This window comes from Pleurodeles waltl, chromosome 8 (genome assembly GCF_031143425.1).
Source record: "Pleurodeles waltl isolate 20211129_DDA chromosome 8, aPleWal1.hap1.20221129, whole genome shotgun sequence".
NCBI lineage: Eukaryota > Metazoa > Chordata > Amphibia > Caudata > Salamandridae > Pleurodeles > Pleurodeles waltl.
In genome coordinates this window covers 714,785,035-714,806,355 of record NC_090447.1, presented here as the reverse complement: position 1 = coordinate 714,806,355, position 21,321 = coordinate 714,785,035, and the positions used below count along the sequence as shown (strand labels likewise).

At 42.5% G+C, this 21,321-nt stretch overlaps 1 protein-coding gene across 2 annotated transcripts in view; it reads right to left on the bottom strand.

Annotated features, from left to right (window-relative positions):
* CMSS1 (cms1 ribosomal small subunit homolog) overlaps nucleotides 1-21,321 on the bottom strand; it is a 1,251,672-nt gene that overhangs the window by 93,637 nt on the left and 1,136,714 nt on the right. For both annotated transcript variants that reach the window (XM_069204876.1, XM_069204877.1), the window contains one exon: nucleotides 5,455-5,526. In XM_069204876.1, coding sequence (XP_069060977.1) covers nucleotides 5,455-5,526 — 72 coding nt within the window. The remainder of the gene's footprint in view (nucleotides 1-5,454; nucleotides 5,527-21,321) is intronic.

Here is a 21,321-nt window from a genome sequence, read left to right as displayed (position 1 = left end):
CCGTGCCCAATCTGGAGCCACAAGAATGCCTTGCACCTGGTCATTCTTGATCTTCGCGGAACTCTGGATAGGAGTAATGTTGGGTGAAAGGTGTACAGGAGACCAGAGGTCCACTCAAGACAAAAGCCATGCCAGAGTTGCCTTGGACACTCCAGTGCCCAAAACCGCTAACATTGTGTATGCTCAGCAGTGGCGAACAGATCTATTCAAGTGTCTCCCAACTGCTGTATGAGATCCTGCACCACCTCCCAATGGAGACACCATTTGTGATCTGCTAGGCATCTTCAGTTCACTTTGTCCTGTATGAAGTTCAGAGAGCCCGTCAGATGTTGAGCCAACAGGGGTAATCCCTGATGTTCCAGCCATGTCCAGAGATGCAGGCCTCTTGACAGAGGGTCTCTACCCCGCCATGGCGGTGCGGTTGTCTGTGAACACCAGCACTCTCTGTTAAAAAGGAAGAAAAGCTTTTAAGGCCAAGCGAATTGCCCAAAGCTTCAAAAGGTTGATGTGGAGCTCAGACTCTGCCGGAGACCAGAGTCCTCAGATCTCCACCTCTCCCAGATGGCTGTCCCAGCCCAGGAGTGACAGCTGTCATTACAGTCAGCTATGGTTGGGAAAGGGAGAGGGGCCTGACACTGACCCAATCGCAGTTTGTTAACTACCATCGCAGATCTTTTGCGGTTCCCTCTGATATATGCACAATGTCATAGGGATTCCCCTGAAGCTGCGCCCACTAGGACTTTGGATCACACTGCAGAGCCCGTATATGCCAAAGGCCAGGTGTAACCAGCAGGATGCAGGAGGCCCAACAGCCTTAGAGTCAGTCTCACCAAAATCCAGGATGAAATATCAGAATCACAGCCTAAATATCCTGGACTCACTGTTCCGGAGAAAAGGCCGAAAACTGCACAGTGTCCAGAACAGCTTGGATGAAAGTGAGCATCTGAGAGGGAGTCAGGTGCAACTTCAGCATGTTGATAGTGAATTCCAGTGAGTACAGGGGGTTTAACATAGTCTGGAGGGGGGAGACGACTGCCTGAGATGAGCTCGACTTCAACAGTCAATTGTCGAGGCAGGTGAATATTGGAACCCCTGACATCCACAGATGGGCTGCAACTACAACCATCACTTTCGAGAAAACCTGAGTGGTGCTGGTAAGGCCAAAGGGGAGCATGGCAAACAAAGTGCTCTTCATCTACGGTGAACCGCAGGTAATGTCTGAGAGAGGGCAGGAAAGGGATGTGGAAATAGGTGTTCTAAAAGTCCAAAGCTACCATCTAGTCTTCCGTGCACAGGGCAGACAGGACTTGGGCGAGTGTGAGCATTTGGAACTTCTCCTTTTTCAGTTTGAGAATGTGCGGGTCGAGTGAGACAAATGACTCCGTCCTTCTTTGGCTCCAAAAAATAGCAGGAATAACAACCGCAACCTACTTCGGACACAGGCACCCTCTCTATGGCTCCCTTGGCCAAGAGAGCCTGCGCTTCCTGATGGAGCAAGGAGGGATGGTCCTCCATCAGCCAATTTTAAGTGGGTGGCAATGTAGTTGTAAAGGAAAGTGAGTAGACCCTCTGGACAATCTGTAGGACCCAGAAGTCTGATGCCATTGACCTCCACTGGTGCAGGGGATGGTGCATCCTGCCTTCCACTGGGTGCCCAGGATGGTCGGTGGGCAAATTAAAGCAGCTTGGAGGGAGCGGCAGCCAGGGATGGTGGACTGGCCACACTTTTGGGTACCTGTCCCATGTGGTTGTGAGACCCGCATCCTTGGCCACAAAAAGGCTGGGAAGCCTGTTGGCCGTGGTGGCTGGGAGGAGGACATGGTTGGAGATCCTTTCTGCGGCCACAAAAGGGGCGGAACATGGACTGGGGTGACAAGGGATCACAGAAAAGCTCAAGGACCTGGCTGTAGCTCTATTGTCCATAAAGCGCTCCAGTGCTGAGCCCGCCTTCTCTCCAAAAAGGCGAGATCCATCAAAGGGCATGTCCATGAGGGAAGCCTGGACATCCCCTGAAAAGCCAGTCTTTCTCAGCCAGACGAGGCGTCTCAAGGCAACTGATGATGAAATCTCTCTTCCCAGTGAGTTGGCTGTGTCAGGCCCACAACGTATGGTGAACTTAGCTGCATCTCTCTCATTAGCAATAGTCTGGGTGAGGATGGCTTGGGCCTCCTTCAAGACCATAAACAGCACTTGCGCAACCAAATCCTATAGCGTATGGGATGGCCCAATAGGCATGCGGTGTTCACTGACCACAGTGCTAGGCTTGTAGAAGAGAGCATTCTCTTGTTAAAAGTATCTAGACTCTTACATTCCCTAACAGGTGGTGTGGTAGGGAAAGTGCCTAGGTTGATTCTGGAAGTGGAGACTTGAACCACCAAGCTCTCTGGAGTAGGATGCTGGGTAAGAAAATTGGGGCCTCCAGGAACGGGGTAATGGTAGCAGGCAATCACCCTATGCACAGGAGTCTCTATACAGTGCTTGGACTAGACCCTGAGTAGGATGTCTGTAAGGACTTCATCGAAAGGAAGTAGGGATTTTGAAGGGGTGACTCCAGGCTGAAGCACCTACATCAAGTCGTTTCTCTAGACTGCCAGCATGGGCAACTGAAGGTCCCAGACCTCAACCGGCCTACACACCACTATTGTGAAAGAGGCTCCCTTCTCCATGGCCACAGTAGGAGGAGAGATCAGGTTTAGGAGAGGTGTCTATCCCACTGGCCTCAGCCAGTTTCTCGTACTAGTTGTCCTCTTCCTCATCAGGGGTGGGTCCTTAGACCCCTCTCATTCATCTTCATCGCCAGGCCTAGCAAACAAATAAGGCACTGGCTCTGCTCTGTGAAGCATTGGCAATATCCATGCCAGAGTCTGAGTTGGACGACACTTATCCAGTTCCATGGCGGGAATAACAAAGTGGATGCTGCCCGCAAAGCCTGGGGTGTCAGCACTGGAGTCGGCGCTTAGGAAGATCTCAGTCTTGCCAGCTGCTCCACTCCAGATCCAGCGATGGATCCATGGGGCCTGTCTGCAGCAGAGGGCAAACTCGCCAGCGTGGACCCAGTAAAGGCCCCTCCCACACCCTTGGGGACTGAAGTCACTCCAAAGCGGCTAGTCTGAGGACTTTGACAGACACAGCAAAGTCGAAAACCTCTTTAACTTCTTAGATTTTTTTTGCTTGTGGGACTTATCTGATGATTTGGAGTGCAACAACTACAGTCGGGACTGGCTATGTGAACAGTCCCAGGACCTTCTTCTGTGTGATCAGGACACTGAGCGTCACAAAATCAACTGACATCAGGTGGCGAGAAGCTAGAGGGGCGCTCCCTCAGCGCCTTTATATGCATTTTGCAGCAATCCTTGCAGGTCTTGGAATCTGGCCCACTCCAAGAACCACAAACACACCAAGGGTGGGTCTGTCACCGACATGTGCCTGTGATAGGGCCCACATGTGTGAAACTAGCTGGTATCTTGGGTGACATACCAGGGAAAAATGTCTAAAAAAATAAAAACAAATCAACAAAATGTTGCAAAAGCCAGTCAAAAAGTCGCTGAAGGGTAGCTCAGACCGAATCAGTGCAATGTGGAGCTGAAAGGAAAGAATTGACATAAGTGCATCGGGGTGGTGTGTATATAGGTACTACGCACATCACTTCAGGCACAGACAACAAAATGATGCTGACAAGGAACCTTACAATGTCACCTAAAGGCACAAAGGGGTGCTGTACAAAAATCTTCTGGATCCAGTTGAAGCCTTAGGAATATTCTAAGGTGAAGAATCTGCACCTAGAAGTCTCTATCAGATGAATATGATCTACAGGCTGTCTTACATAAGTGAGAGCCAGCATCATGGAGGAGGTATCCAAGGTGCTAGAACTAGGCGAGATTGAGCACTTCAACAGTCCTTGGTCCAGCTCAGTGGGGCTGGTACCTAAGGCTGCCCCACCAGGCTCAACATCAGAACTCTGGTTCTATGTGGATTATACAGGATTCAGCAGTCACCAAGACTGATGCTCAAACCATCCCGAGCTGATGAGCTTATGGATCGGTTGGGAGCTGCCAAGGTTCTGAGCACGTTTGACTTGATGTCTGGATACTGGCAGATTGCTTTGACAAAGGAGAGAAGCTTACTCAGACCAGAGGGCCACTTCCAGTTTAGGATGATGCTCTTTGAGTCAAAGAATACTCCTTCCACCTTACTGAGGTTGGTCAACAGAGTCCGGGCTGGGTTGAAGGCCTTCAGTGCTGCCTATCTGGAAGACACTGTGGTCTTCAGCTCCAGCTAGGAGGACCACCTGTTACAACTCCAGGAAGCACTTCAGGCCCTGCAGAAGGCAGGCCTGGGGCAGGCCTGACTATCCAGACCAGCAAGTATCAGATAGGGCAAGGATCTGTGCTCTATATAGGACACCGAGATGGTGGGGGAAGGAACAGCCCCTACAAGACAAGATTCAGACTATCCTTGCTTGGGAACCCCCACTGAGGTGAGAGCCTTCTTAGGCCTCAGTGGATACTTCAGGAGATTTGTCAAGCATTATGACACCATTGTTGTACCCTTAACAGACCTGACTTCTATAAAGCAGCTCAAGATGATGATCTGGACAGCCATAAAGCTTTTGACACCTTAAAGGAGGCTCTGGATACAGCACAAGTGCTCGACGCCCCTGACTTCTCCATGTAATCTATTGCCCAAATAGATATCTCATAGCAAGGCATAGGGCCAGACTCTCATAGCTAAACAAACAGGGCCTAGACCAATGTGTAACCTTGATTAGCAGGTAGCTACTTCCCAGGGAACAGAGGGGAGGACCTAGCCTCATTATTAAGCATCATTGATCAAAATGATTAAAGTACAGACATTTACATACTACTTACACAGACAACAACAATTCAAGCATCTTGCATACCTGAAGCCAGGGCCACCAGAATTATGCGGCATGGGAAGGCCAAATTATGCGACAGGGTTTAGTAAATTATGCAGCAGGATAAGGCCAATTAAGCAGCAGAATACTGCAGATTTTATAACAATACTACATTATATCAACATTTTAAAACTCATATCACTGTCTGGGCATTATTTGCACCTCTTTAGTACCATTTTAATACCCAAACATAGCAATACGCAACAAAAAGGTGACCAGTCCAGTTTTGCAAAGGACCTTTTGCTGCGCAGCAAAAAGTGTTCCTGCACTTTTAGTAACTTTTGAACTGCTTGAGCTAGAAACAATTTCTTTTGTTAAAGTCTGCGGATCATGTGGCAATGATGGACTATGTGGCAAATCTCAAAATTACTCGAAAATCGCCACAGCCGCATAATCACACAATTCCAGTGGCCCTGTCTGAAGCCATATTTTAAATGAGTAATTTGCAAAATCAACACCAGAATGACTCACTGATAATAATACAAGGAGTCTGTTTTATGCGAACAGTAACAAATATTCAGAAGGTCTAACCACTTTACCTTTCTTTTCTTTTTTAAAGTTTTGACGCTTTCTTCTTCTTTCACCGGCTTCAACAGAACACATTCAGTGGGCTGGAAAATAAATTATTGCACTATATTAAGTATTCACATGCCAACACCAAAAACAAAATCAAGTAATATCACAGTATTAGGTACAAACCTTAAACATATTACCAGATTTGCAATGACAGGGGCCTCATGTTAGACTGGTGTGCTATTTGCAGACAGGACTAAAACTGAGGGGACATTAAGTTGATTGTGGTAGTATTTGCCACGAATAAAAGGAAGTAGTAGTGAGAAAGGCTACACTAGTATTTTCTTATACAGAAACTATAAGAATTGTAAAGCAAACTAGTCCTGCAAAATATGCGGTTGTGGCATCATGTAGCATATAAACAACTGTTACACAACATATATTCAAAATGGTCTTACTAAAATGCTGCAGGAGGACCAGAAATCAAAAGTAAATTTAGCTGATTTCTATCGCAGTTAAATTATGAATTTTCCATAATGAAAAAGTAGAAGCATGTGTACTTTAGAAACTCAATTGCAAAATTCATGAAGGACATATTGTGTTTTAGGCTTTTTTCGCAGTCTCGCTGGTTCTTGAACACTTGTGTACAGATTGCTTGGGATTGGAACAATGAGCCTTCATAGATGCCATAATTGTATGAGGGTCATCTCCCTTCATGCCTTCTGGGATACCTAGTAGCTGGTTTGTTCTGGCGCATGCCATTTTTTATGTCCTCCAGTTTCCATGCGAGATCCTGGATTCCCTTGCTGTGTTCTCCAGACGAAAGGTCCATTAGTCTGCCTCTGTCTTTATAGATCTTAACATGGTGACCCACTTGAATATTTTACAAAGTGCAATCAGATCAGGGACGTATACTGCAAAATCTTAAGTACAGCTGAGTCCTTTTCCTAGTTCCTTCTGTGAAGGCAGAGGAGGATATATATAGATGCAAGAGTAGGACGTTCCAACCAGTCCTCATCGTGCAAGGCAATATTTGAAGTAGGGTTTAAGCATAGGGAGACTTGCTGAAGAACAGTTCTCTCTGTTAAGTTAATTGCAGATAAGTCCCACTGAAGCTGTGTGCACCTTCTGCTCCTCCTCCTCTTTGTAGCCATTGCTAAAAGTGGCTGATTGCGTTTGATTTTTGCCAATTCTGTCAATTTTACCCATTTGGTCAATTACCCCCTCATCTTTTATCAGAGTCATCCTCTCAGCCTGCATCATTCCCAACATTCAAGTCAATATCAGAATCATCATATAAGTGAAAGTTTCTGGAGCTTCCAACCTTGTTCCCATGACTGTGGAGCAGCTATTAGTTTTGTTCTAAGGGAGGCAAAACAAAAACATTTTAGTGTCTGAGCCGATGGCTGCTACACAGCAGAACCCAAGCATATTTTCTTTTTAGAAGTCATCTCAAAGTATACATGGCCATCCATGGTGTAGAGGAGAAGACAATCAAGGAGTATATGAAGGTTGAGGCTAACAGAATTTCCACAGTATGCTGAATGATATCACATAATGGTCTTTGCTTGGCCTGCTGCTCTCCCCAAGTGAGACCATCTGTTAATTTGGCAGAGATATCCCCAGCCAGCCCTGCAGCATGCGCGCCCTGGTTTTCTCTATCTCTGAGACAGTCTGGCTATGGAGGGGGTTGTACGCTGATTGTGAGAGGTAATTAAAGGGGACAAATACATGTCTCTCACTTCCAATGAGGGAAAAACTTGCATTTCACGAAGGAGATGCACACTAGTGTCCACATCACCAGTGTCTTTCTCAATAAGTAATAAAGATTCCTTAGCCAATCCACTGAGCTTCTGAGGTGTTCTGTGTGTGGCAGAACATGCACCATAATTGAATGACACAGTCCAATCCACTGATGCCACTGATACCGCAGAATGATCAGCGCAAGTTGCCATCTGACCGGTTACAGCAGTTGTGAACCCTTGCTGCCAGTTTAGCATGTGCTCTGCAAGGAAAAGGATCAGTTTTTTACCACACTGCTGAAGGCTTTCATCACCATACCCACCAATGAGCAAGACCGGTTCTCATCCAAGCACTCTACCAGCCAGGTGTTCCGGTGAGAATGCAAGCTGCAAAAGTGACCATAGTATTGGAGGAACGCCGTAGAGTACAGCATAAAGAACTCAGTTGAGGATTAAAGTGTCTTCAGGTGAATCCTTCAAGCGCACATCAGTCTTGTTTATACTGACCTCACCCTTCACCACTGTGCGGCGATCTCCACCCTCAACCTGCCTATCTTTGGTTTCCCTGCCACTATCTTTCCCTTCACAAACGTGAACCAGGTGATATTAGATGTGTCAAGTTGTCTACTTTTCTGGTGCTTAAATATTACCAGAGATTGGATCACTTAGGTCTTGATTTTGAGGCACTAACTAGTTTGAAGAAGTGAAACAGGCTATCCTTGAATGATTATACTCTTTTAATTCTTATATCTCATTAAGTTATACCAATATTTTTTACCTACTATTTTTTCACAGAATCAAAGGCATTTCGAATCAGTCCATTGAGCAGTATAAACAGCCTCATTGTGCTCTATGCTATTTACAGCTACAGGATAAGGAAGGATGGTCTCTTCCAAACCTAAAATGTTATTATTGTGTTGCCTTTGCTGATTGCTGTCTAAAGGTTTATCTGTTCTGGGGGATGTTGCATCTTCATTCTCTCTAATCAGTTACAATATCTCCATATGAGTTCTACAATCTATCCTACTACAAACATATATTATTCAAGACATTGTTGGTACACGCCCTTATTTTGAAACATATTACTAAAAGACTGGCAATTCGGAATATTAAAAGATAGAAGGCATTATGGGGCAATCAAGATTTTCTGTCTTTCCCCAAGGACCTCATTTCAATTTCGTGGGCCAAACCTAGATAAGAAACTGTTGGACAGTTACATGGGGAGCAAGCTATGCAGTCATTTGAAGAACTTATATTCAAGTATGATATCCCATGAATGGGTGTTTTCATGTGTGCACAGGTGGCCTGTTTCGTTTCATATTTAGCAGTAACCAGTTTTAGTGTGTATCGCCTTCCACTGACTGAACTACTTGCAGGCCATAATAAAAGGGATTTAATTGGAAAAATACATCAGATTTTCATACAAAGGGATCCAGATAACTTGTCCATTCTAAGCAATAAATGTTCTTGCAAAATTAATTTTAATATTAGCATTGATTAAATCAAGACGTCTATTGTGTTCAACAATAAAGCAAACAATATTTCTTAAACTTCAGATGCACCACTATGAATTCTTCAATATCTGTACTACACTCTATAAGATTCTTAAGTTGCAGGCGTTGTCCTAGCTTGGTTTGCTTTCGGTGTGGCTCTGCTATGGCAGATACGATGCAATATTTGTGCCATATGCTCTTATTTACACATTTTCTGGTCACATGTATTTAAGAAAATATCTAAACTAATTAGGGTAAGAATTAATTAGCTTACAAGAGTAATTATCTAAGGATTCTCAGAAGGAATACCGTTCTAACTTACCAGCATAGTTTTTGTTATAGTGATCTGTAGTGCTTACATATGACAGGATGCAGACCATCGTCAATCTTCTATATGGTAGGCACACTTTTTTGGAGGCTTGTGGGTTTGGACTTACTATTATTAATAGCACACCAAAAAGCCCAAAGACAATATGGGCCCTAATCATTAGAAGTACAGAATTATCCAGCAACAGAGATACCATGAGGTGCAAATACATGGCTACTTATCAATATCCTTTATCTATTTTTTCCTATGGTTTTCTTAAGTTGACTCTTGAATTACACATTCATTGATGCAATCTACATATATTTAGTTTGTTAGTATTTGTACAATTTTCTCTTTAGAAACAAAAAAAGAATGTGGCAAAACTTGCTTATTGGTTCTTCATGACCACTCTCAGTAGCATTCCATACTGTTGAGCTCTGCTTATTTCTGTGTGTCCTTTTTTGGGGGGATGGGATAAACGATCCTTCTGAAATGCTTCCAATCATTTTAGTCATCGAAATCCCAACTTGCGAAACAGAACTCCTTCTAATTAAGAACACTCCCAATGAACTGTGGTGTTCCACGTGGCTCCACATTTTCACCTTATCTTTTCAACTTTTATGAGAAACTGTTGGCTACTATATTAAAAGACAAAAACATCCACATTCACCAAAATGTTATAGCTACTCAGCTTTGCCTGAGTATTTAATCTAGCCAGTATTGGAAATCTTAAATCTTTTTAAAGGTTAACCAATTGTCTTTTCCTCTTTCGTTCTAAAAACGAACCCCTCTGAAACAGAATTCTTACTCTTTTTCTACCCAAACTCTCCTCCATCCTTCGAAAAATAGCTTTACATCCTTCCTCATACAGACATTTATCGAGCTATGGTGCAACACATCAAGGGTCTCTTGACTTTATCACTGACTAAAATCTTGCACTGTCTCAATATATTGCCAGACTTCCTGAATCTGCCTACAACCAAATACATATTCTCAGGAACCTTAACCCATCTACACCTCACACAGATTTCAGTCTACAGTTGAGGAACTTGCATTCATCTATTATGGGGAGGTAATACAATTTTCCTAAATGTTCTGTAGCACATCTAAAGGCCATCCTCCCTACTGCTATCTGACTAATCACTATAACTAGAAAATCTAAATTCCTCATGCCTGTCTTAGGACATCTCTATTAGCTTCCTCTTGAGGCCTAAATAAACTTCAAGCTAGCACACGCACCTTCCATCCTACTGGACCAACAAACTCAAAATTTACAGTTGGCCAGAGATTAACCAAAAAGAAAAAAGGTCTTATTATTCAAATCCCCAAAACTAGAAGAAGTAAAACATTGAAACAAGATTTTTTGTGCCTCGCTCCCAGTCTATGGAAATCTTTACAAGATTATATTTGAGCGAATGAGAGCTACACTCACATTCAAAAAGGAACTAAAAACTCACATGCACAGAGTTCCAATTCCAAATTAACTGCTTTCTTTTATTTTTTTTCCCCTAGCCCTTTGCCTCTGTTTTTTGGGTTCTATTTTACCAGTGTTTACTGTCAAGAGCTTCGCTGCGAGAGGCTTAACAACTGGAAACAAGCATTGGCAGTGCCAATCGGTCTCACCATATAGTGGAGTTTAGTGGCGTGGACAGGAGTGAAGAGTACTGTTATGAAGTAGCTGAAAGTGTTGTGGAGGGAGTACAGTGTTGTAGAGTGGAGTATAGTATTAGAATTGAGTGAAGTGTTTTATAGTGTTGTGTAGTGATGCACAGTATAGTGTAGTAGTGTAGAATATTGTAGAATACAGTGGCATAGAGCAGATTGTATTGTTATATAGTGTAGGAGTATAGTGTTATAGAATATAGTGGAGAAAAGTAGCATACAGTGTACAGATGGAGTTGCAGAGAGTGCTGTAGTGGATTAGAGTGGTGTTGTGTTGTAGAATGGTAGATACTCGAGTAAAGTGCTGTAGAATGGAGTAGTATATAGTGGATTAGAGTGTTATTGGACTATAGCATTACAGAGTTTAATATTGTAGAGTGTAGTTGTGTATAGTGTAGTGTTGTAGAGTGTAGTGGTGTGGTTTAGAGTTAGGTGGCTTAAAGTACAGTGGTGCAGAGTATATTGGCATAGAGTGTAGTGGTGTATAGGGCATTTGTTTTGAGTAAAGTGGTGTAGTGCACTAGTGTTTTTGAGTAGTGAGGTAGAGTAGTATGGAGTGCTGTGGTATAGAGTATAGTGGTGTAGAGGATATTGCAGTTATACATAATGCAATGGTGTATAGTGGAATGTGGTAGAGTGGAGCGTTATATAGTGGAGCGATGCAGGATAGAGTGGAGTAGTGTAGGGTCAATTGTAGTGGTGTGGAGTGTAGTGGCGGAGTGCAGTAAAGTTGAGCGTTGTTGAGTGCAGTGATATAGAATGTAGTGGTATAGAGTGTAGTTATGCAGAACAGAGTGTTTGAGTGTAGGTTTGCATAGTGATGTGTTGTAGAGTGGTGTAGAGTATAGTAGTGCATAGAGAAGTGAGGTTAAGTACTGTAGTGAAGAGTATAATAAAGTACTGTAGTGAAGAGTATAATAAAGTGGTAAGTAGTGCAGTTTTTTTTAAAGTGTAGTGATATATAATGTAATGGCGTAGAGTGATGTTGCGTTTAGTGGTGTAGAGTGCTATGGTATAGAGCAGAATGTAGTTTTTATAGTGGTGTAAAGTACAGTGGGGCACAGTAGTTGGCAAAAGTGTAGTGGCGTTGAGTATATTAATTTTGAGTAAGGTGGTGTTGAGTATTTTGGTATAGAGTGCTGTTTTAGACTGCAGTTGCATGCAGTCTGTAGTGGCGTAGAGTGATCTTGTGCATAGTGCAGTGGCATAGGGTTGTATGATTTGTAGTGGTACAGAGTGCAGTGGTGTACAGTAGGTTATTTTAGAGTACAATGAAGTGGTGTAGAGTGTAGTGACGTAGAGGTCAATGATGTATAGTGCGTAAGTTGCAATGGCATATAGAAGAATGTTGTAGCGTATGCTGGTGTAAAGTGTATGGATGCAAAGTAGTTGGCGCAGGTATAGAGGAGTAGACTGCATTTGTTTTGAGTAAAGTGGTGGAGTGAAGTGTTGTTGAGTTTAGTGATTTTCAGTAGAGTGGCGTAGCATAGAGTGCATTGTGTAGAGTGGAGTGATGTAGATAGAGTACAGTGGTATAGAGTTTAGAGGCATAGAGTGTAGTGTGGCATGTTCTGGTGGTGAGTGTAGTGGTTTATAGTGTAGTGGTGCAGAGTGCAGTTGTATACAGTAGAGTGGGTAATAGTGGGATTAGTATTGAGTGGTGCATAATAGAGTAAAGTAGCGTAGTGTGATGTGTTAATGTTGAGTGTAAAAGTGCAGAGGTGAGCACACTGTTCTATCTGAGCCACACTGATCAATGTGGATTCTTGCCTGCCAGGAGCACACGGCACTGCATCCGATTGGTCTAGGAGGTGCTCTCGCAGACGTGCGGCTGGAGGGCCGGCTGGCGCTTCAATTGGTGGACTTCCATACAATGTTTCACACACTGGCCTGAAACTTCCTGGAGGGCGCACTGTTAAAGATGGGCTTCGGCTTCACTTTCCAGAAAATGATTCATCTCCTTTACCATAACCAAATGGCGCAGGTGCGGGTCAACAGCACCATGTCAGACCCATTTCCGATTGGACGGGGGATGCTTCAGGGGTGCCCTCTCCCCCCTCGGTTGTTCATGTTGGCCATCAAGCCGCTGGCCTGCCTTGTATGCTGTGATACACTGATCAGCAGTTGGAGGTGGGGGATTGGTCCTGAAGACCGAGTGTCCCTGTATGCTGATGAAGTCTTGTGATTCCTGGGAGAGCCCCTGAGTTCTAAACCCAGCTGCCTTGAGCTTCTGTTCCTCTATGGTGAGGCCTTGGGTCTAAGATTTAATCCCAAGAAATCACTACTGGTGGAGGTGTGGGAAGATGCGGGGGCTGTCTCTGGTGCCAGGACATCCCGGTGAGATGAAATGCATTCTAATATTTGGGAATATACCTCTCCCCACTACCGGATTTGGCCTGGCAGCTTAACTTTCAGCCTACCATGGTTCGCCCTTCTGAGCAACAGGACTTTGTTATTGTGGGGAGGAATGTGATATCATCATACGTATTTGAATGCTTTTACAGATTCAACAGATACGTGCTCACTGTCTTGATATGACACATTTTTTTAAAAGAAATACATTTGATTATAACAAAAAAGTGCAGTGGTGAATTGTAGGTTTGAGTGCTGTAAGTATATTGGTGCATAGTGGCATAGAGGTTTTTTTTATAGCAAAGGGAAGTAGCACCCAGTATAGTGGCGTAGAGCAGAGTTGTATACATTCTATTGGCATATAGTAGTGTTGTGCACTATTTATTGGCCTCTTCTGGGGCACTTACAGTTCACTGCTGTCCCTGTGTGGAGAGGACGATCTTTAGTCCCTGAATAACGTCACTGTAATGTACTTCCAAGTGATAGGAAATGCTGGGGCGGCACATCTTGTACAAAAAGAGCGACCAGGAAGAGCACTTAAGACGTGGGCACATTTTTCTGACTAGTCAAAGAATCTTCACAAAGCTAACCACCCCTAAACTCGACAAAAATATGAAAATCCACACAGAGTTGTGAAACAGGACACTGCGATTAGACTTGAAGCTACATTGTAACTTACTGTTTTACTGAAACAAGGAGATGGTACTGAAAAAAAATACTGAAAGTCTCTCTGATAGTATGCCTTGGCTCAGCAGTCGAGATCTGTTTACCAGCGTTTTTGAGCCTATAAACATTGCACTCTCCTCATGCAAAGTTTAAGAATTTAGATGCAGTGAGATAAGCAGCCTCCGGGGGACTGAAAGCTTTGTAAAACCAGACCAGTGTGATAGTGACGCAGACCAGGGGCGAAACCTATGGAGTACACACAAAGGTATCATGGTTTGCAAAGGCAACAAAAACGTAGAGAAAACAGGGCCTAAAACCGGGCAGTGTAGACAGATTACTGCTGTGATAGTATGTGTTCTACATAAGGCATCAAGGCTAGGGGTCTGGCTGAAACACAACGAGAGTTATAGCTATTGGCGCTGCCCTTTATGGCAAGATTTTTCCAGTGTTGGATGTACGAGGCTGCCTGCGACAGTACTGGGGGCACCACACAGGGCCTGACGGGGTCAGCGGTTTGAGGCAGCACACAGCACTGCTTTGCACCTAGAGGCTGCCGCGTTCCCATGGAACTCAGGGTGGCCTGAACCTACCAGTAGTTGTGGAAGGCAACAGCATCCCAGCTCCAATCCGTATGCACCCAGCACAGAGCAGCAGCAGGCAGAGCCCCAGGCTGCAGCTCTTTCGGTTGCCGGAGGGTGCCACCCAAGCAAACCCAGTTGTGGACATGTTTCACCCAATTCTTGCTTCTCGGCAGCCTGTTCTCAGTACAGGGCAGACAGTAAAACAAAAAAAAGAAGACAAAATCATGAGCAGCGACGAGCCTCCCTCTCCCTTTAACACTCATCCTGCAGGTTTTTGCTGGCATTTATCTTTGATCCTTCTGCGAAATCACTGACGGAGGCCTTGCCAGATGGATTGGTGGAGTTATTTGTGTAAGTGACCATTTCTGTCATGGCGGCTGAGGCGGGAATGAGCCACGGGCCATGATCAATTACCAAGGGGGTAAAAGCGGAAGGCGCTGCGGTGTTCACATGTCTGAGACTGATAAAATCAATAAATGGGTGCTCTCACACAGAAGACAAACTGTAATAAGACAAAGGCGTGCATGAAGTCACTGAAAACAAAGGCACGCTCAAGGCCACTGAAAACACAGGTTTCAAAACACAAGCAAGCAGACATGCAGACAAATAAAATCAATAAACAGGTGCTCTCACTTACAAAGATGATAAACACTGTAAAAAGATAAAGGCAAAGGCACAGACAAAGCCATTGAAAACAAAGCCACAGACAAAGCCACTGAAAACACGGTTGCATGCGAAGCCAACTGAAAACAAGGTCGCATGTGTAAAAAGCTGTTCAAGTTTAAAAATATCCCCTGAACATTTAGTAATATAGAAAAAAGCGTCCTGGGGCAATACTCCGGGGAAGTGAACAACTTTGAAAAAAGGAGGACCAGGAAGACAAATTACCCATTGGCAAGCCTGGATTTAAGACAATTGAATAGACAATTTCAAAGCATTAGGAGGAGTTAAACCCCACAAAGTACACACAACAAATAACCTAACAGTGCAAAAACTGTCTAGGCTTAACCTAAAAAGGAACCTACTTTTTTTTTTATTTAGCAGTAATATCGAGGCATGCTATCTTTAAAAGATGGATTGATCGTGACCGCCCACGTTAGAAGACTGGCTGGCTGAAGGAAAGAAAGTATAGTTAATGGATTTAGGGAATCGAAAGTGCAAGAGTAAGGCTGATTCATGGTCCCCGTGGATGAATGCTACACATGAAGAAGTCCTATGATTAGGAACACCACTTGTGTGCTCTCTTCCCGCTGGTTCGATTCAGAGCAGTGCTCAAAGACACTTTGGGAAAAGGAATGCCCCCCCCCCCCCCCCCCCCCAACGTTAGAGCTTTGTTAGGTGTCCTAGTGTGTGCACGGCTATTATTGATGAGTGGGTCAAGCAGGCTTGGCGGTGAGGACTTTAAAGAAATAAAAAAGAGCTTTGCTGCCCGAGTAGTTTGCACTATAGAAATAACTCAAATTAATAAAGTGCTATTTTTTTTAGATGTCAGTTTTCTGTTAGCACTTCACATCTGTTGTGCTACAGCCCATGTTTTTCAGAAACAGTCCTTATTCCAGGAGATTAATCCCTGCAGTTGGGCAGCTATGAATCCAACCTTATGCCCTAAGAAACATGTCCTGCGCACATGAGATGAGCATAGTGAAAAAGCCTACATAGAGATGTGCCTGCCAGCTTCGCACAACCAGTTCATCAAACTGTTTTTCCTCTGCTCCAGCCATTTAATTGATTGAAATATTAAGACTCCTGTTGGAGCCACAGAGGTGCATGCCTACATTTGGGTCAGGCACAGAAACGCATGTCAACAACAATACTTTGGGGACCTGAAGTTTGTGGATTGCTTGGAATATATACAGTAAGATGGAATGACCCTATGTATCAAGACTTTGAATAAAATGTATTCTGATTGTATGTTATAAACTGTAACAAACTTGAAATATCAATTTAATGACTGTTTACAAGAGACAGTATACAACAAAGTGCATCAAAGCGGTACAAGTATATTTATATTTGCATCTTTTCAAGTATATATATATATGTATTCACATGCCTCCAAGAAGGGGATCGGTACTCCAATGCAAATGTTAAAATGGCGACCACGAGGTTGACAAAGGTTTTTTCACGCCGAAACGCGTCCCGTAGTTCGTCAATAAAATCCATTTGACAGTGCTCTCAGAGTGCCGATCCCCTTCTTGGAGTTATGTGAATATTTTAGACGCAGTGGCGGGCGTCTGTTCTGGCACCCCCGGCGGTCAGGTGCAGCTGAGCACGCCGTTTCGAGTGTGAATCTGTTTACTCTCCTGCCCCTGCTTCCACAGATCGAGCTGAGCTACCTGCAGTTGCGAGTATGGTCACCCGGTGTCGGAGGGTACCGGTGTGAGTCATCGTGGGCAGCAGGTGAGCTGGCTTTCATTGTTGGGTAGCGGAGCTGGTCACCAGGTTATAATTAGTGGTGTAGAGAGCACTGGGATTTAGTCATATTTTCGCGAGGAGTTAGGTGCCTCGGTTTTGCGATAATGATGGCAAGCAGCATACAAATGGAATATGACAATCGCAAATTGAGAGCGGAATCTATTTTTTCACACACCTCACAAATTAATACCAGTCAACATACGAGCTCTGATGTAAGTAAGGATCAGGATATTTATCAACTTTTTAAAGAACTGGAGAAAGTAAAAAGACGTGAGTTGAACAAATGGTGGGAGTGCGAGTCGCTTACAAAATATTTAGATGCACAAAGGGTGCCTAGAGGATTAAGAATAATGATCTTTCCGACACACGACAATCCTGATCTAGAGCTATTACGAGTGTGGGCAGAAGAAAATGCTACAAGTTCAATGGAAATGATGAAAATCTTGTTAAAGTATGCCCAAAAAGATAGAGATGCAGCATTACAACAAATTGAGGCAATTAATACGAAGATTGCTGCATTATCAGATAAAGGATTGGTGGAAACACTGAAACAGTCTATGGGAGTGAAACTGCGTAATATGGAAGAGGACATTTTTCGCAAAAAATCACGTAAACTTATGAGAGACAAAACTGATTATGAAACAGGACAAATTTATACATTTGCAAAAAAATGTGACTATTGGAGAACACAAAGATCTAATATAATGCAATCTCACACTAAAATAACAGAGACCAACGTCACTCTAAGTGAAAGTTCTGACACAGATGAAACCATTTGAGTGAAAAGTCATACTACTCTACAGGAAGAATTGGATTTTTTGAGGTGAGATCGCGGAACTAATCACAGACCATGGAGAGGCAGAGGAAGAACAAAAGGAAAAGAATGAGAAAGAAGAGACGAGGTGGCAAAAGAAGGATCCATCGATGGACAAGTGAAGATGACACACAACAACAAACGCTATTGACAGATAGTAGGACCATAATTAATTTGTCCACAGTTCAATTAGATACTGAAGACGAAAATAATTTTTCATTGGGTTTATCATTTTGTGATATCAGTGATTTTGATTACACACAAGCTAGAATTGATTTGTTTCTATTCATTAGAAAATTGAAACTGACCAAATTACATAGATTAATGGGTGATAAACCCAAATCGACAATTGCATCTGACACTGAAGATATTCAGCCAAATCTGTTGACAGACATTGTGTTATTGAAAGAATTGTGTGAATTAGAAGCGGATGCTCTAGTTTCCATCGATGAATCTAAAATAATAAATAGATTAGAAAGCGAGGGAGTGAGTGTTGATCAAGAAGGGGGCTCACATTTGAAATCTAGATCAACAATTAATCCGCCTTTTACTGGTGATCTCATAGACCAATTTGCAGAAACCATGATTCAAGAATTCAAACGACTTAACAGTAAAAGTAAAGAGAAACGCACACATGCTGGTACACTTATACTTTGCAGAAATTGAAAAATAATCCTGAAATTGTGATTAGAAATTCTGACAAGGGCGAAAATGTGGTGATTTGGGCAGTTAAGGACTATATGGAGGAGGCATACAAACAGCTAAATGACATCCCTTTCTACAAGCGAGTTGTTATGGATTATGTCACTAATGTTAAAAAGGAGTTTGATAGAAATCTGTGGGAACGGAAAGAACAAGGATTAATCAATATTGATGACTATAATTTCTTAAAGGTAGATTATCCTAAACTACCGGTTTTCTTTCTAATTCCTAAAATCCACAAAAATGCCCTGGAGCCACCAGGTAGACCTACTGTAGCCGCTCAAGGAAGTCTATTTGAGTTCGTTTCTCAATACACAGAAGTGTTCTTGCAACCTTTGGTGACAAGCTTACCCTCATATTTGAAAGATAGCACAGAATTCCTTCAGCGGGTATTTGATGTAAATTGGGATTCTAACTTGCTCCTCATGACTTTAGATGTTTCTGCCCTATACACCAGTATTCCACATAAGGAGGGAGTCAGAGTAGTAGAACATTTTCTAAGAGTCAGACCAGTCAAATTTTATAAACACAGTAAGATGTTAATTGAAATGATCAATTGGTGTCTGTACAACAATATCTTTTTTTTCAATAATGAGATTTTTTAACAACAATGCGGGACGGCGATGGGAAGTTGCTTCGCTCCAAGTTATGCAAATCTGTACATGGGATGGTGGGAAGAGCAGGTACTTAATAATCCTCCTTTATATCAATGGAATGAACACATTGTCATGTGGCTGTGTTAATAGATTATATTTTTGTCATATGGCAGGGCAGGGAGGAGAGTGCCAGATCGTTCATCCAAAAGATTAATGTGAATTATCTAAACTTGAAATTCGTTGGTAATTGAATTTCTAGATGTTAAGATCATTAGCAATCAAGACAAGCTACAAACCACAATGTACAGAAAACCAACTGCAGCCAACAGCATACTACATGCTTCTAGTTCCCATCCCCTTCCGTTGAAAGAGAGTATCCCATTTGGCGAAATTTTGAGTGCTAAGCGAATTTGTAGTACCCATGAGAACTTTGAGAATGCCCAAGCTGAAATAAGTGCGAGAATCAAAGCAAGAGGTTACTCAGATAGAACCCTGGAAATAGCAATAAGGAAAGTGAAGACTATTACCAGGGATACACTTTTGTTTGGCACTAGGGTCGCAAAGGATAAAAATTGAGATGAAAGATTGAATATGGTTAGATTCATTACGACATATAATGCAGCGCATTTTCAGATTAGGCACATTTTGTGCAAGCTTTGGCAAATACTACAAAGTGATCCTGTTGTAGGCAAGGTGATACCTAACGCGCCCTCAATTACATATAGAAGAAGTAAATCTACACGTGACATTCTAGTTAAAAGTGACATCGGGACCTCGGTCACGCAACAAGTGGGGTTTAAACAACAAGATGGTTTCTTCAAATGTGCAAAATGCAAAGCGTGCAGAAATGGTGTAAACATGAAATCTTTACAGCTAGGAGAGAAAACTATACACACCCTTAAGGGCCATTACACTTGTAAAAGCGAGTATGTTATATATATTTTGAGATGTAGCTGTCGTAAGATATATGTAGGCAGTACTAAATTACAAGCATATAAACACATCTTACAGCATTTGAGAGCCATACAACATAATGACGATTCGTATCCGGTTGCACGTCACATGCCCCGTTACCATGCTGGTAATTTGCAAGATATAAATTATAGCATTATAGATGGTATTCCCCAAGATATAAGAGGGGCAATAGAGAATTGAAATTGCGCATGTTAGAATCCCGGTATATCAAGTTGGATGCTAAGGAACCTCATGGTTTGAATATTTATGAAGAACTGTCAGTACATATCAATTAGTACAGTAGTTGTACATATGGGCGGACATGCGTCATTATGTGGTACTAAGCATTCAATACATTTTCATTTTGGGTATATCAGGAGTATTATATAGTGGGATCTCTTGCTGCGCCATATTTTCATCAAAAGGCAAAACTGTTGCTGTTATTTGTAGTGAGGGTGTCATATATACAATTTTTGATTTTTTGATTCTTTAATTTTTATTGTCATGTTCCTTTAATGTTTAGTCCAATTGTACAACCAGTCATCATCATTATATGTAGCGTTGTTACTCACGAGGTGGACAGTCATTGGTGAGGTTAACAGTAGTAAGAATAATTAGTTGTAAATATATGATAGAAGATATAAGGATGATTTAGATATTTGTGGCATGTAGTAGATGAAACATGTAGTTTGGTAGGAGTGTAGATAGTATGCTTGTGAATCAGTGATGTAACATGAGGTATAACCACAAATGTTAAAATGGCGACCACAAGGTTGACAAAGGCGTTTTCACGCCGAAACGTGTCCCGTAGTTTGTCAATAAAATCCATTTGACAGTGCTCTCGGAGTGCCGATCCCCTTCTTGGAGTTCTTGGAGTGGCCACTCCACACCAGAACGCAGGTGCTGCTGAATTTGAATGTGCGCCACCGCGTTCTTCAATGCACACTTTCCTTTTCTAGTAAAACGAGAGGATCAGCACTCCAGAGCGTGTATTCTCAATAATTTATTGTAGAAACACGACAGGAACGAGTTTCGGCATTACTGGCTTCATCGGCCTGTCAGGCGCCATCTTTGTTTACTATATGTATCATACGTTTTGCATCACATGATCGTTTCACATAAGATCTTTTCAAACCACAATGCGTATAAATGTATTTAAATCAACGTACTGCCCATGCCAGTCTTACTTAACTCTTTTCACATGTCATCTACAAACAATACACTTTGTTAGTTATCGAACATTTTGTACATAGAATCGCTCAAAGGAAAAGGCACAACAATGTCAATTGCTACATAATATCCTCCACGGGCGAACGGCCATATCACATATTTGTTATCAATGAATACCATTAAAATTTTGATATTACAAAATACATATATTTTAACTCCAATACGTTTTACTAGTCTACACGATAATACCACATTTTGCTAATACTGACATTAATCTTATCAAAACAAAAGTGTTTATTATTCGTATCATATCTAATCACATCGTGTGTCAAGAAAGTTAATTAAACAGACATTCACTAAATCAACTGGCTGTACCCAGTGTTTGTAATAGATATTTCCAATCAAAATTTGCACCATACCAAAGTAAATATAGTTTCAATAT